The sequence below is a fragment of the Bos taurus genome, chromosome 4 (assembly GCF_002263795.3).
Source record: "Bos taurus isolate L1 Dominette 01449 registration number 42190680 breed Hereford chromosome 4, ARS-UCD2.0, whole genome shotgun sequence".
NCBI classification, from domain to species: Eukaryota; Metazoa; Chordata; class Mammalia; order Artiodactyla; family Bovidae; genus Bos; species Bos taurus.
Genome location: NC_037331.1, coordinates 98,756,702 through 98,769,543, shown reverse-complemented (window position 1 = coordinate 98,769,543; position 12,842 = coordinate 98,756,702). Strand labels below are relative to the sequence as shown.

The following is a 12,842-nucleotide window of genomic DNA, read 5'->3' as shown; positions in this document are numbered from 1 at the left end:
TAATTTCACTTATAGGGTGTTCACTGCTAGTATACAGAAATACAATTGATTTTTTTAACAGATTTATTGCGATCTAATTCACATACCATACACTTCACCCATTATTACAATTCTGCATGTTTTTTATCTTGCAACCTTGCCAAACTCTTTTATTAGCTTCAGTAGGTTTTGTATGTGCATATGTGTATGTATATGTGTGTGCATGTATTCCTTAGGATTTTCTATACATAAGATCATGTGTACTGCAAATAGAGGTAGTTTTACTTCTTTGCAGTCTGGATGCCTTGTATTTATTCTTCTTTCCAGATTGTCATGCCTAAACCTCCATTATGTTGAATAGAAATATTGAGAGCAGACACCCGTATCGTGGTCCTGATCTTGGGGTGAAAGCATTCAGTCTTGTACCATCATCTATGACATTAGCTGTGGGATTTTCATAGATGGCCTTTATCAGGTTGAGGAACATCCCATCTACTTCTAGTCTGGTGAGTGTCTTTCTTTTAAAAAAAAAACATCATGGAAGATGTTGGCTTTTGCCAGACATTATCTCTGCATTTACTGAGATGATTGTGTGCATTTTGTTCTCTATCCTATTAATATGTATATTGTTTAATTTTTTAAAAACTTTTTATTGGGTAGCTCAGTGGTAAAGAATCCATCTGCCAGAATGGATAAGAAAGCTGTGGTACATATACACAATGGAATATTACTCAGCTATCAAAAAGAACACAGTTTAATCAGTTCTAATGAGGTGGATGAAACTGGAGCCTATTACAGTGAAGTAAGTCAGAAAGAAAAACACCAATACAGTGTATTAATGTATATATATGGCATTTACAAAGATGGTAATGATGACCCTATATGCAAGACAGCAAAAGAACAGACTTTTGGACTCTGTGGGAGAAGGCCAAGGTGGGATGATTTGAAAGAATAGCATTAAAACAGGTGTATTACCATATGTGAAATAGATCACCAGTCCAAGTTCAATTCATCCAACAGGGCACTCAAAGCTGGTGCTCTGGGACAACCCTGAGGGATGGGATGGGGAGAGAGGTGGGAGGGGGGTTCAGGATGCGGGACACACGTACACCCATGGCTGATTCATGTCAGTGTATGGCAAAAACTACTACAATATTGTAATTAGCCTCCAATTAAAAAAAAAAAGTATCCGTCTGCCAAGCAGGAGATGCAGATTCAGTTCCTGGGTTAGGAAAATCCCCTGTAGAAGGAAATGGCAACCCATTCCAGTATTCATGTCTGGGAAATCCCATGGACAAAGGAACCTGGTGGGCTATAGTCCACAGGGTTGCAGAGTTGGACACAACTTAGTGACTAAACAACAACAGCAAAAGTTGATTTACAATGTTGTATTGGTTTCTGCTTTACAGCAAAGTGAATCAATTATACATATATCCACTCTTTCTTAAGATTCTGTTGCCATATAGGTCATTACAGACTGCTAAGTAGAGTTCCCTGTGCTATACAGTAGGTTTTTATTAGTTATTTATTTCATATATAGTAGTGTGTATACGTCAATCCCAATCTCCCAGTTTATCCCTTTCCCCTTCCCCCCTTGGTAAGCCTAAGTGTGTTTTCTACATCTGTGACTCTTATTTCTGTTTTATAAATAGTTTCACTTGTACCATTTTTTAAAAAAGATTCCACATATAAGCGATATTGGGGCTTCCCAGGTGGCACAATTGGAAAAGAACCCACCTGCAATTGCAGGAGGTGAATGTTTGATCCTTGGGTTGGGAAGATCCCCTGGAATAGAAAATGGCCACCCACTTGAGTATTCTTGCCTGGAAAATCCCATGGGCAGAGCCTGGTGGGCTACAATCCACGGCATTGCAAAGAGTCAGACACAACTGAGCAACTAAGCACACGCACACTCTCACACACACACATGTGCACACATAAACACAAGCAATATCATATGATATTTGCCTTTCTCAGTCTGACCCACTTCACTCAGTATGCCAATCTCTAGGTCCATCTGTGTCCCCGCAAATGGCATTATTTTGTTCTTTTTATGGCCAATATTCTATTGTATATATGTACCACATCTTCTTTATCTGTTCCTCAATTGATGGCCATTTAGGTTGCTTCAATGTCCTGGCTATTGTAAACAGTGCTGCAGTGAACAGGGGTGCGTGTATCCTTTCAAATTATGGCTCTCTCTGGATATATGCCCAGGAGTGAGATTGCTGGATCATATGGTAGCTCCGTTTTTAGTTTTTAAAGTTACCTCTGTACTGTTAAGCATAGTGACTGTACCATTTACTCCCACTAACAGTGTAGGAGGGTTCCCTTTTCTCAACACCCTCTGCAGCATTTGTAGATTTTTTTGATGATGGGTATTCTAACGAGTGGCAGGCGGTACCTCACTGTAGTGTTGATTTGCATTTCTCTATTAGTGATGTTGAGCCTCGTTTCATGTGCCTCTTGGCCATCTGTATGTCTTATGAATGTCTGTTTAGATCTTCCACCCATTTTCTGATTGGGTGTTTTGTTTTGTTTTTTTTTATGTTGAGCTACATGAGTTGTTTGTATACTTTGGAGATTAATCCCTTGTTGATGGCTTTGTTTGCAAATATTTTCTCCCATTCTGTGTGTTTTTGTTTTGTTTTGTTTTTAATGGCTTCCTTTGCTGTGCAAAAGCTTTTAAGTTTGATAAGGTCCCATTTGTTTATTTTTGTTTTTATTTTCATTACTCTCAGAGGTGGATAATTTTCGTTATGTTAAACCAGCCTTGCTTTTCCAGAATAAATCCTACCTGGTCACTATAAACTTTTTTATATGTTGCTGGACTCAGTTTGCTAGAATTTGGTCCTACTATTTTGTCTTAATTTTTAATAGATACAAAGGTAAAGAAGAAATGCTATTTATTTATTAGGCCCCTGGAACCCTAACAATTACCTTTTCAGAGAAACTTTCTCTGATGCTCCCTCATCCCCAGACAACTCCTGTATAATAGCACAGTAAGTAGCATTTATCCCATTATGTTTCTGTTGTCTCTCTACGTGTTTGTCAAACTCTCTTTGCTTCTTGAGAGCAAACTATATACTGTAACCCAGTCTCTAGCACAGTCATTGACCAGTAGAACTTGAGACCTCTGCAAAGCAGATAATCACCAGAGTCTTAAAGAAACATGAACAAAGAGGAAAAGGAGATTATGTAATAAAGGATGATTATAAAAGAGAGTGACTAAGACACAGGAGAATAGTATCAGGAAAATTTTACTTAGCTATTCAGAATGAAAATATATCAACAGATGTTCAGATTTCTGCTGGGGTTATTTTAAAATACTCATGGAAGACAAAGAGCAGACTCCCTCAGCTCCTCTGCTGCACCTGTCTTTTCTATCAAGTAGAATTTCTTCTGATCAGACAGGGGGAGAATAAACATTAGTACTCATCTTCAGTCCCAGACATGTTACATCTCAAGTATGAAAATAATTTGCATATAAATAAGATCACAAAACTGTTGACACTAACCTTTTAAGAATTCAAGGAAGTGAGTCTCCTCTTGCTGCTAAATGCCTAAAGACTCCATCCATCATCCATCACAATCATGTTCATTTAAGGATCAGTTCCTTCAAGAAAACATTCCCTGGGATTTCCAGGCTGGATTACACCCCGCTCTTTGAGGACATAATTCATGCATATCACTCATTCTATTTTACTTTTACTTTAATGAACTGTATATGTGTCTTGTTACACTGTCTTAAATAATAAGCAGCTCATCTTGTTGGAGAGGGAGGGAGAATTATGTTTCAGCCAGAGAAGACAACGTGAGCAAAGGCAAGGAGGTGAGAAGACTAATGTATTTTGAGGCTACAAAAAGATCACCATTGCTGAAGTGTAAAGGAAAGGCAGAGGATGGCAAGAGGTAAAACTGGAGAGGCAGTCAGGGGCCTGTTCACTGGAAGTATTGTACATGAAAGCCACTCAGGATGAATGAGGGTTGGATGGGCCAGTTGGTGCTTGGCCTCCCTCCGATTCTCACTATAGCTCCCAGTGTGGTGAGTTTAAGTGTGGTCTGCAGATCACGAACATCAGAATCATCTGTGGTACCTTATTAAAAATGCGGATTTGGGGGTCAACAACAAATGCCAGCTCAGAAGTCAAAGCTGGGATTATCATAAGCTCCCCAGAGAATTCTAAAATTTTAAAACCGCATGTTCCATAAGACAGCTGGCCCATAATCTTCACAATGCCAGTGCTGAGTGAAAAGGAAGAACTGAGTACATGCTCCAAATTAAAAGAGAATCAAGGGATATGGCAATTAAATGCAGTCCATGAAACTGAATCAGGGAGCAGTTTTGCTCTAATGGACATTGGTACATTTGGCAAAACTTAACTACAGTATGATACAAAATAGTATTGTATCAAAGTTGAATTTCCTTAAGAGACTATTCTTGTTCTTGGAAAATAAATGCTGAAGTTCTTTAGCAATAAAGAAGCATGATATTTATAAAAAAAATGGATTTGGGGGAAATATAGCTAGATAGGTAGATAGATCTTTGTACTTTTTGAAATTATTTAAAAATTAAAAGTTAAGAAAATTGAAAGAGAAAGCCTAGAACAAATTTAAATCTCAGGACTGTGTCAACTTCAACCACTGTTAGAAAACTGGGAATTACTGACATGCTTTATTTTGGACAGAGGTATTAATCGGATTTCTGTTTTTGATAGATTACTTTTATGGTAGTATGAAAGGTAGAATTAGGATGATAGTACTGGCTTAGGTCTTTGTGGTTCAGTAGGTAAACAATGCAGGAGACCCGCGTTCAATCCCTGGGTTGGGAAGCTCCCCTGGAGGAGGGCATGGCAATTCACTCCAATATTCCTGCCTGGAGAATTCCATGGACAGAGAAGCGTGGTTGGTTACAGCCCATGGGGGTCACATAAAGTCAGACATGACTGAAGCAACTTAACACACACACACACACAGATGGCAAGGAAACCACTTAGAAACTAAAGTGTTTCTGATAAATATGTGATGAGTCTGAAAAGAATGATGGTAGTTAAGATGAAGATAAAAGGGATTATGAGGTAAAATCAACTGGATTCAGTGGCTCTCTAGATATGAGTGGTGGAAGTTAAAGAAGGAAAAAAGGTAACTTATCAGGTTTCTAGTTTGGTAGTTACTTAGATAGTACTTGCTACCAAAGATATAGTGAATACCGAGGAACAGCATGCAGTGTGGAATTAGATGAATTAGAATTTGGCTGTGAGGGACATTTATGTGAAGATACACAGCAGATAGATATGAGAGGCTGAAGCTTTGACAAGAGGTCAGATATATGTATAGATATGTGAGTGTGTATAAGGTATATACATGTGTGTGGTACAACAATGTGACATAATTAAGAATGAGTTCATAAAAGGCTGAACCAAAGAAGACTTAGTTTAACAAGAATAAATTTAAGACTCCTACACCAGACCAAAACTGAAGTCAGAGAATGGAGGAAACGTAGTGGCAGTATCAAAATAAAACTTTATAGGTTTGAGTGTTTGTAAATCTAGTATGTCAGTATTTTAGGATAATTTTCAAAAGAACATATGTAATCTTAGACTGCATTAATGTGGATCTGGTATCTAGAAAGAAGCAAATGAGAAAGATAATTTATTGTATATTGTTAGGCATCCATATCCATGGGTTCCACATCTGCATTCAACCAACTGTGCATCAAAATAGTAGGACAAAAATTTCAAGAAGTTCTCAAAAGCGAAACCTGAATTTGCTGTGCCCTGGCAACTGTTTACATAGCATTTACACTGTATTTATTACTTGTCAAGTGTCCTGGTACCAGTCTGAGTATTACTTTGAAATGTATGTGCAGAAAAAGAATACGAATACTACATGTTTATATATAAAAGAATTTGAATCTCAGCTTTATATAATAATAAAAAGTAATTGTTAACTCCTTGGTGAGACAGATAAGTGTTTTATTCTCAGACAAACTATGACTCAGCTGCTAAGTCTATTTCTCTAATTTTAACAACAGAAACTGCAGTAGTTTACAGAAATGTCTCATGGGGGACAGAGCTTGTTTTTACAACATTTTAAACTCAGAATTGGAGAAGGCAATGGCACCCCACTCCGGTACTCTTGCCTGGAAAATCTCATGGACGGAGGAGCCTGGAAGGCTGCAGTCCATGGGGTCGTTGAGGGTTGGACACGACTGAATGACTTCACTTTCACTTTCCACTTTCATGCACTGGAGAAGGAAATGGCAACCCACTCCAGTGTTTTTGCCCGGAGAATCCCAGGGACGGGGGAGCCTGGTGGGCTGCCGTCTATGGGGTCACACAGAGTCGGACACGACTGCAGTGACTTAGTAGTAGTAAGTATTATATTAATCTAGAGATACTGCAGGATATGCATGGGTTATATGCAAATATGCCATTTTATATAAGGGATGCATCCTCAGATTTTGGTCTGTGAGGTTCCTGGAACCAGTTCCCCCTCAGATACCAAGGAATGACTGTCCTAGTTAGATGACATCTGCAATACTGTGTTCAGTTTCCTTCAAGCTTAAATAGTGACAGAAAAGAGTAAAATATGATAGTAAAGGGACTTGAATCATATTATGGATGGCTGAAAGAAATGAAAGTTTCAGGTAAATAAATAATAGCTTTAAAAAATATTTATGATCTGTCATGTGGAAGAGGCATTACATTTGTTCTTATTGCAAGGAGGATTAGGGAAAATGAGTTGGTCAGAAATGTTTACCTTTAAAGTTTCCTTTTTTTTTTTTTGCTCTGTGTTGTTAAAGAGGTGAGTTAAAATTTACAGGGACATGTGCTTTAAACTCAACATAAAAGAGCATTGCTCTCAAGCAGTGGAATGAATTGACTGCAATTTGGTAAACTGCTTGTCACCAAGTGTTGTCAGTCAAAGGCTGGATGTGCTTGGGTCCTGTCATCTGTAGGAGGTGAGAGTAGGGAACTCTTAAGGCTCCTCTCTGCTTTAAGATTCAGTGAGATGGGAATGAAAAGATTAGACAATGAGATGAGTGATCTGTTTTGTTTTGTTTTGTTTTGATTTGGTAAAATTACCAGAAATCAAATTGACATATAAGGAAGTTCTACTGTCTTCTATATATTTCTAGAGTTAGAAAAATCAAAATTTGAGGTACAGAATTTCTGGGAAGGTGAACTGTTCTTTGGCAATCCAATTTGAAGATAATCTTCTAGTTTCTTATGTGTAAATCGTGACCAGATACATATTATTAAATAGCCCACATTCAGATGATAGGTGACCACTCATTACTGTCTATATTCCCATCTTACAAACCTTGATTAGGGAGCTGTCTTCTGAAATAATCAAATATACAGTCATCTGATATAGAAGGCCTTGTATCTAGAAAAGATTGTAAAAGTCCATTAGCAGCAAGAAAACAGCTCATTGACTCTTTTACATTTCTTATTTTTATCTTTTTATAAATAAAAATGCTAGATGCTAGCAAATAATGTGCAAATAGTAGTTTAGCTCAATGAAATTAATACAAACAGTTCTCAAATCTTATGAATTTTGTTGCATTTTTGCTATTTATAGGTAAGGTCTAAAAAATGTTCATACTCTTTGGGTCAGCAGTTCCTTTCTAGGAATCTATTACAGATAAATAATTAATCACAAATAGTGAGTTAAAAAGTCTTCATTGTTTACGATAGAAAAAAACGTGAACAAAATAAAATTTTAACAATGGAGTGCATCTAAATAAATTAAGGTTCACTAATACAATGGAATACTTTGCCACCATTTAACATTGAGAGAAGTTAATAATATACTGTGATTTTAAATGCAAACATTTAAATCTTGCAAAAAAACCTTGAAGATTTATTTGTCTGTGTGATTAACATGGACTGTACATGTATAGAAAAAATGTCTAAAATAAATATTCTAAAATATGTTCTTTATTTTTAAATTTTGACATTAAATTTAACAGAAGAATATATAAAAGTTACATATTAAAAGTGACAGATTTTCTTGGCTTATCACCACAAGAAAGAATTCAAAGTATAATGAAGTAACCATCTTAATTATAATAAAATTCCCTCTTAGGTGTGGTTTTTATTTCCATTTCTATTTTTAATTAGCCTACTGCATCGCAGTGGGAGATACTAAGAGACAGCACTGGAGTGCTGCAGTCCATGGGGTTGCAGAGTTGGACAAGACTTAGCGACTGAATAATAACAACAATTGCATCATAAACTAAATGGATTTATGTACATTTATACTGGGCTGTGCTTCGTTGCTCAGTCATTTGCAACCACATGGATTGTAGCCTGCCGGGCTCCTCTGTCTGTGGGGATTCTGCAGGCAAGAATACTGGAGTGGGTTGCCATGCCCTCCTCCAGAGGATCTTCCCAATCCAGGGATTGAACCCTGGTCTCTTGCATTATAGGCAGATTCTTTACTGTCTGATCCACCAAGGAAGCATGTACATTTATATATACTTTTAATCATTACCTGAGATCCTTTTTGAAAATAAGTGTGGTATAAATATATTAAAAATATATATATACATAAAATTAAAGAATTATTTTAGATAAAATTAAAATGCTTAAATTACATGAATATTTTTCAAAGGACCTCAAGTAAAGATAATGAGATAAAAATTAAGAAAAAAATACCAGAATATATATTTCTGAATCTCTAACATTTCTGGTATTTTTTCTCTTAGAGATTTATATTTATATTTATATTTATATCAGACTTAGCAGATTCTCACAGAAGCAAATGAGTAGTCCAAAATTTAATTTCTCTCTTGGCCCATCCTTTATTAATTTATGAAACAAAAGGACCATGATGTTTTTTAAACATAAAATCCCTATATTCTGTTTGGGGAAAAACCTTTCAAATGAGGGATATCTCTCAACCCTCAGTGTGCTTCCTGGACAGCCTGTCCAGACTGTAGACACTGCACCTGTTAACACTGCACTTAACTTGTTTGTTTGTTTGTCTCCCCCTATTAAATGATGAGTTCCTAAGCGGTAAGAAATATAGTACAATATATTCTTAATAACCCTAGCACAAAGCACAGTGATAACCTCCAAGTTGTAGTACAAAAAAGTGTTGAGGAGTTAATCGTTTATCAAAGGGTAAAAGCAGAACATTACCTGTCACATCAGAATCTGATTCTTTGTGTCTTTGAACTAAATGTCCTTTATCACAAACCTAATGGAACATAGAACCAGAAGGAAAACAGTACTGTATTATAAACATGAAAATGAGATACATTTTCTACGACTTATGGTAATTTTCAACATTTCTCATTTTATCCTCATAGATTTAGAATGGACAAAAATAATCTTTTAAATCAGTACCTTCTAACATCTTTCACAACACTACTTTTCTTCTCCACCGATGACAGAAGAAAATGTTAAATACTGTATTTCGGCATTAAAGGGAGTTAAAATTTTTTTTACTTCATATAGAACTTATTTATGATGAGAAAGAGACAAAAAGTGTATGCTTTATAATTTCATTTACTTAAGATTAAAGGAAGAGAAGTACAAAATGAATGAAAATATATAAAATTGTATGAAAAAGTATAAGCAATTGCAAAACTGTGTTTATATAGGAAAGCTGAAAAAATAATTTCTCATAGCTTGTAAAAAAACGTTTAGAGTAAGAAGACCATACGCATGACACTGCTGTCTGTCTGTCATGAAAGGAGATACCTTGCCGTCTGACCCAGCTGGACTAAAAGAGACACAAAACACTGTGGAATTGTGACTGCTCGTCTTGAGTAGTGTACACAAATCACGTGAGTGTGAAAACATTCTGAAAGTCTCTTAGTCATGTCCAGCTCTTTTCGACCCCATGGGCTATACAGTCCATGGAATTCTCCAGGCCAGAATACTGGAGCAGGTCCCTTTCCCTTCTCCAGGGGATCTTCCAGACCCAGGTCTGGATCAAACCCTGGTCTCCCACATTGCAGGCAGATTCTTTACTAGCTGAGCCACCAGGCAAGCTGAAAACGTTTTAGATACTCCCAAACTATTTCAAAATTCTCCAAGCCAGGCTTCAACAATACGTGAACTGTGAACTTCCAGATGTTCAAGCTGGTTTTAGAAAAGGCAGAGGAAACAGAGATCAAATTGCCAACATCGACTGGATCATCGAAAAAGCAAGAGAGTTCCAGAAAAACATCTATTTCTGCTTTCTTGCCTATGCCAAAGCTTTTGACTGTGTGGATCACAATAAACTGTGGAAAATTCTGAAAGAGATGGGAATACCAGACCACCTGACCTGCCTCTTGAGAAATCCGTATGCAGGTCAGGAAGCAACAGTTAGAACTGGACATGGAACAACAGACTGGTTCCAAATAGGAAAAGGAGTACGTCATGGCTGTATATTGTCACCCTACTTATTTAACTTATATGTAGTGTACATCATGAGAAACGCTGGGCTGGATGAAGCACAATCTGGACTGCCGGGACAAATATCAATAACCTCAGATATGCAGATGACACCACCCTTATGGCAGAAAGTGAAAAAGAACTAAAGAGCCTCTTGATGAAAGTGAAAAAGTTGGCTTAAAGCTCAATATTCAGAAAACGAAGATCATGGCATCCAGTTCTATCACTTCATAGCAAATAGGGAAACAGTGTCAGCCTTTATTTTTCTGGGCTCCAAAATCACTGCAGATGGTGACTGCAGCCATGAAATTAAAAGATGCTTACTCCTTGGATGGAAAGTTATGACCAACCTAGGCTGCATATTAAAAAGCAGAGATATTACTTTGCCAACAAAGGTTCATCTAGTCAAGGCTATGATTTTTCCAGTAGTCATGTATGGATATGAGAGTTGGATTATAAAGAAAGCTTCTTTTTAGATAAAATTGAATGGCAGTACCACCCCCCCCCACAAAAAAGATATAATCAGCATGAAAATGGGAGGTGGGAGGAAATTGTAAAAATCAAAACTTGATTATTGAAGGGAGAGAGATAAGGAAGTATTCTAGAAAAAATTATGCAAAGTTAAAAGTACCAATATTACATAATCATTATAAAGAATTTAGAGAGACAAATGGTGAAACTAGGCTGAAGAAAATTCACTTGTAATAAGACTTGATTTGATGAATTCACTGTAATTTTTAGCTCTCCTCCTTTGATTGAAATATGACTGTGAACCATGATAAAACTATTATCTTCATCTCATAGAAAATCACCAGGCCAAGACACTATAAAACTCCTAGAGGAAAACATAGGCAGAACACTCTCCGACATAAATCACAGCAGGATCCTCTATGACCCACCTCCCAGAATATTGGAAATAAAAGCAAAAATAAACAAATGAGACCTAATTAAAATTAAAAGCTTTTGCACAACAAAGGAAACTATAAGGAAGGTGAAAAGACAACCTTCAGAATGGGAGAAAATAATAGCAAATGAAGCAACTGACAAAGAATTAATCTCAAAAATATACAAGCAACTCCTGCAGCTCAATTCCAGAAAAATAAATGACCCAATCAAAAAATGGGCTAAAGAACTAAACAGACATTTCTCCAAAGAAGACATACACATGGCTAACAAAAACATGAAAAGATGCTCAACATCACTATTAGAGAAATACAAATCAAAACCACAATGAGGTACCATTTTACGCCAGTCAGAATGGCTGCTATCCAAAAGTCTACAAGCAATAAATGCTAGAGAGGGTGTGGAGAAAAGGGAACCGTCTTACACTGTTGGTGGGAATGCAAACTAGTACAGCCACTATGGAGAACAGTGTGGAGATTCCTTAAAAAACTGGAAATAGAACGGCCATATGACTCAGCAATCCCACTGCTGGGCATACACACTGAGGACACCAGAAATGAAAGAGACACGTGTACCCCAATGCTCACTGCAGCACTGTTTATAATAGCCAGGACATGGAAGCAACCTAGATGTCCATCAGCAGACGAATGGATAAGAAAGCTGTGGTACATATACACAATGGAATATTACTCAGCCATTAAAAAGAATACATTTGAATCAGTTCTAATGAGGTGGATGAAACTGGAGCCTATTATACAGAGTGAAGTAAGCCAGAAAGAAAAACACCAATACAGTATGCTGCTGCTGCTAAGTCGCTTCAGTAGTGTCCAACTTTGTGCGACCCCATAGACGGCAGCCCACCAGGCTCCCCCGTACCTGGGATTCTCCAGGCAAGAACACTGGAGTGGGTTGCCATTTCCTTCTCCAATGCATGAAAGTGAAAACTGAAAGTGAAGTCTCTCAGTCATGTCTGACTCCTAGCGACCCCATGGACTGCAGCCTACCAGGCTCCTCCGTCCATGGGATTTTCCAGGCAAGAGTACTGGAGTGCGGTGCCATTGCCTTCTCCGCCAATACAGTATACCAACACATATATATGGAATTTAGAAAGATGGTAATGATAACCCTGTATCTGAGACAGCAAAAGAGACACAGATGTATAGAACAGTCTTTTGGACTCTGTGGGAGAGGGCGAGGCAGGAATGGTTTGGGAGAATGGCATTGAAACATGTATATTATCATATGTGAAATGGATCGCCAGTCCAGGTTTGATGCATGATACAGGGTGCTAGGGGCTGGTGCACTGGGATGACCCAGAGGGATGGAATGGGGAGGGAGGTGGGAGGGGGGGTTCAGGATGGGAAACACATGTACACCCATGGCAGATTCATGTCAATGTATGGCAAAACCAATACAATATTGTAAAGTAATTAGCCTCCAAAAAAAATAAATAAGAAAATCACCAAGCCAGTGTCCTTATGGTTGGTTGGTTTAGCTGCCAAGTCATGTCCGACTATTGCGACCCCATGGACTGTAGCCTGCCAGGCTCCTCTGTCCATGGGA

At 37.6% G+C, this 12,842-nt stretch overlaps 1 protein-coding gene and 1 long non-coding RNA gene across 14 annotated transcripts in view; one reads left to right on the top strand and one right to left on the bottom strand.

Annotated features, from left to right (window-relative positions):
- The window catches only part of AGBL3 (AGBL carboxypeptidase 3), a 108,495-nt gene that overhangs the window by 28,286 nt on the left and 67,367 nt on the right, over nt 1-12,842 (bottom strand). For 8 of the 13 annotated variants that reach the window (XM_059885617.1, XM_024990721.2, XM_024990720.2 and 5 more), the window contains 2 exons: nt 9,132-9,189; nt 7,306-7,371 (listed from right to left, as the gene is read on the bottom strand). In XM_059885617.1, the coding sequence (XP_059741600.1) occupies nt 7,306-7,371; nt 9,132-9,189 (124 nt within the window). Of the gene's footprint in view, nt 1-3,221; nt 6,227-7,305; nt 7,372-9,131; nt 9,190-12,842 lie in introns of those variants that run through there. The other 5 variants (XR_009494152.1, XR_003034242.2, XM_059885619.1 and 2 more) reach the window with 5 other exon arrangements.
- The window catches only part of LOC104972216 (uncharacterized), an 84,335-nt gene that overhangs the window by 29,333 nt on the left and 42,160 nt on the right, over nt 1-12,842 (top strand). The gene's annotated exons all lie outside the window — the stretch shown is intronic.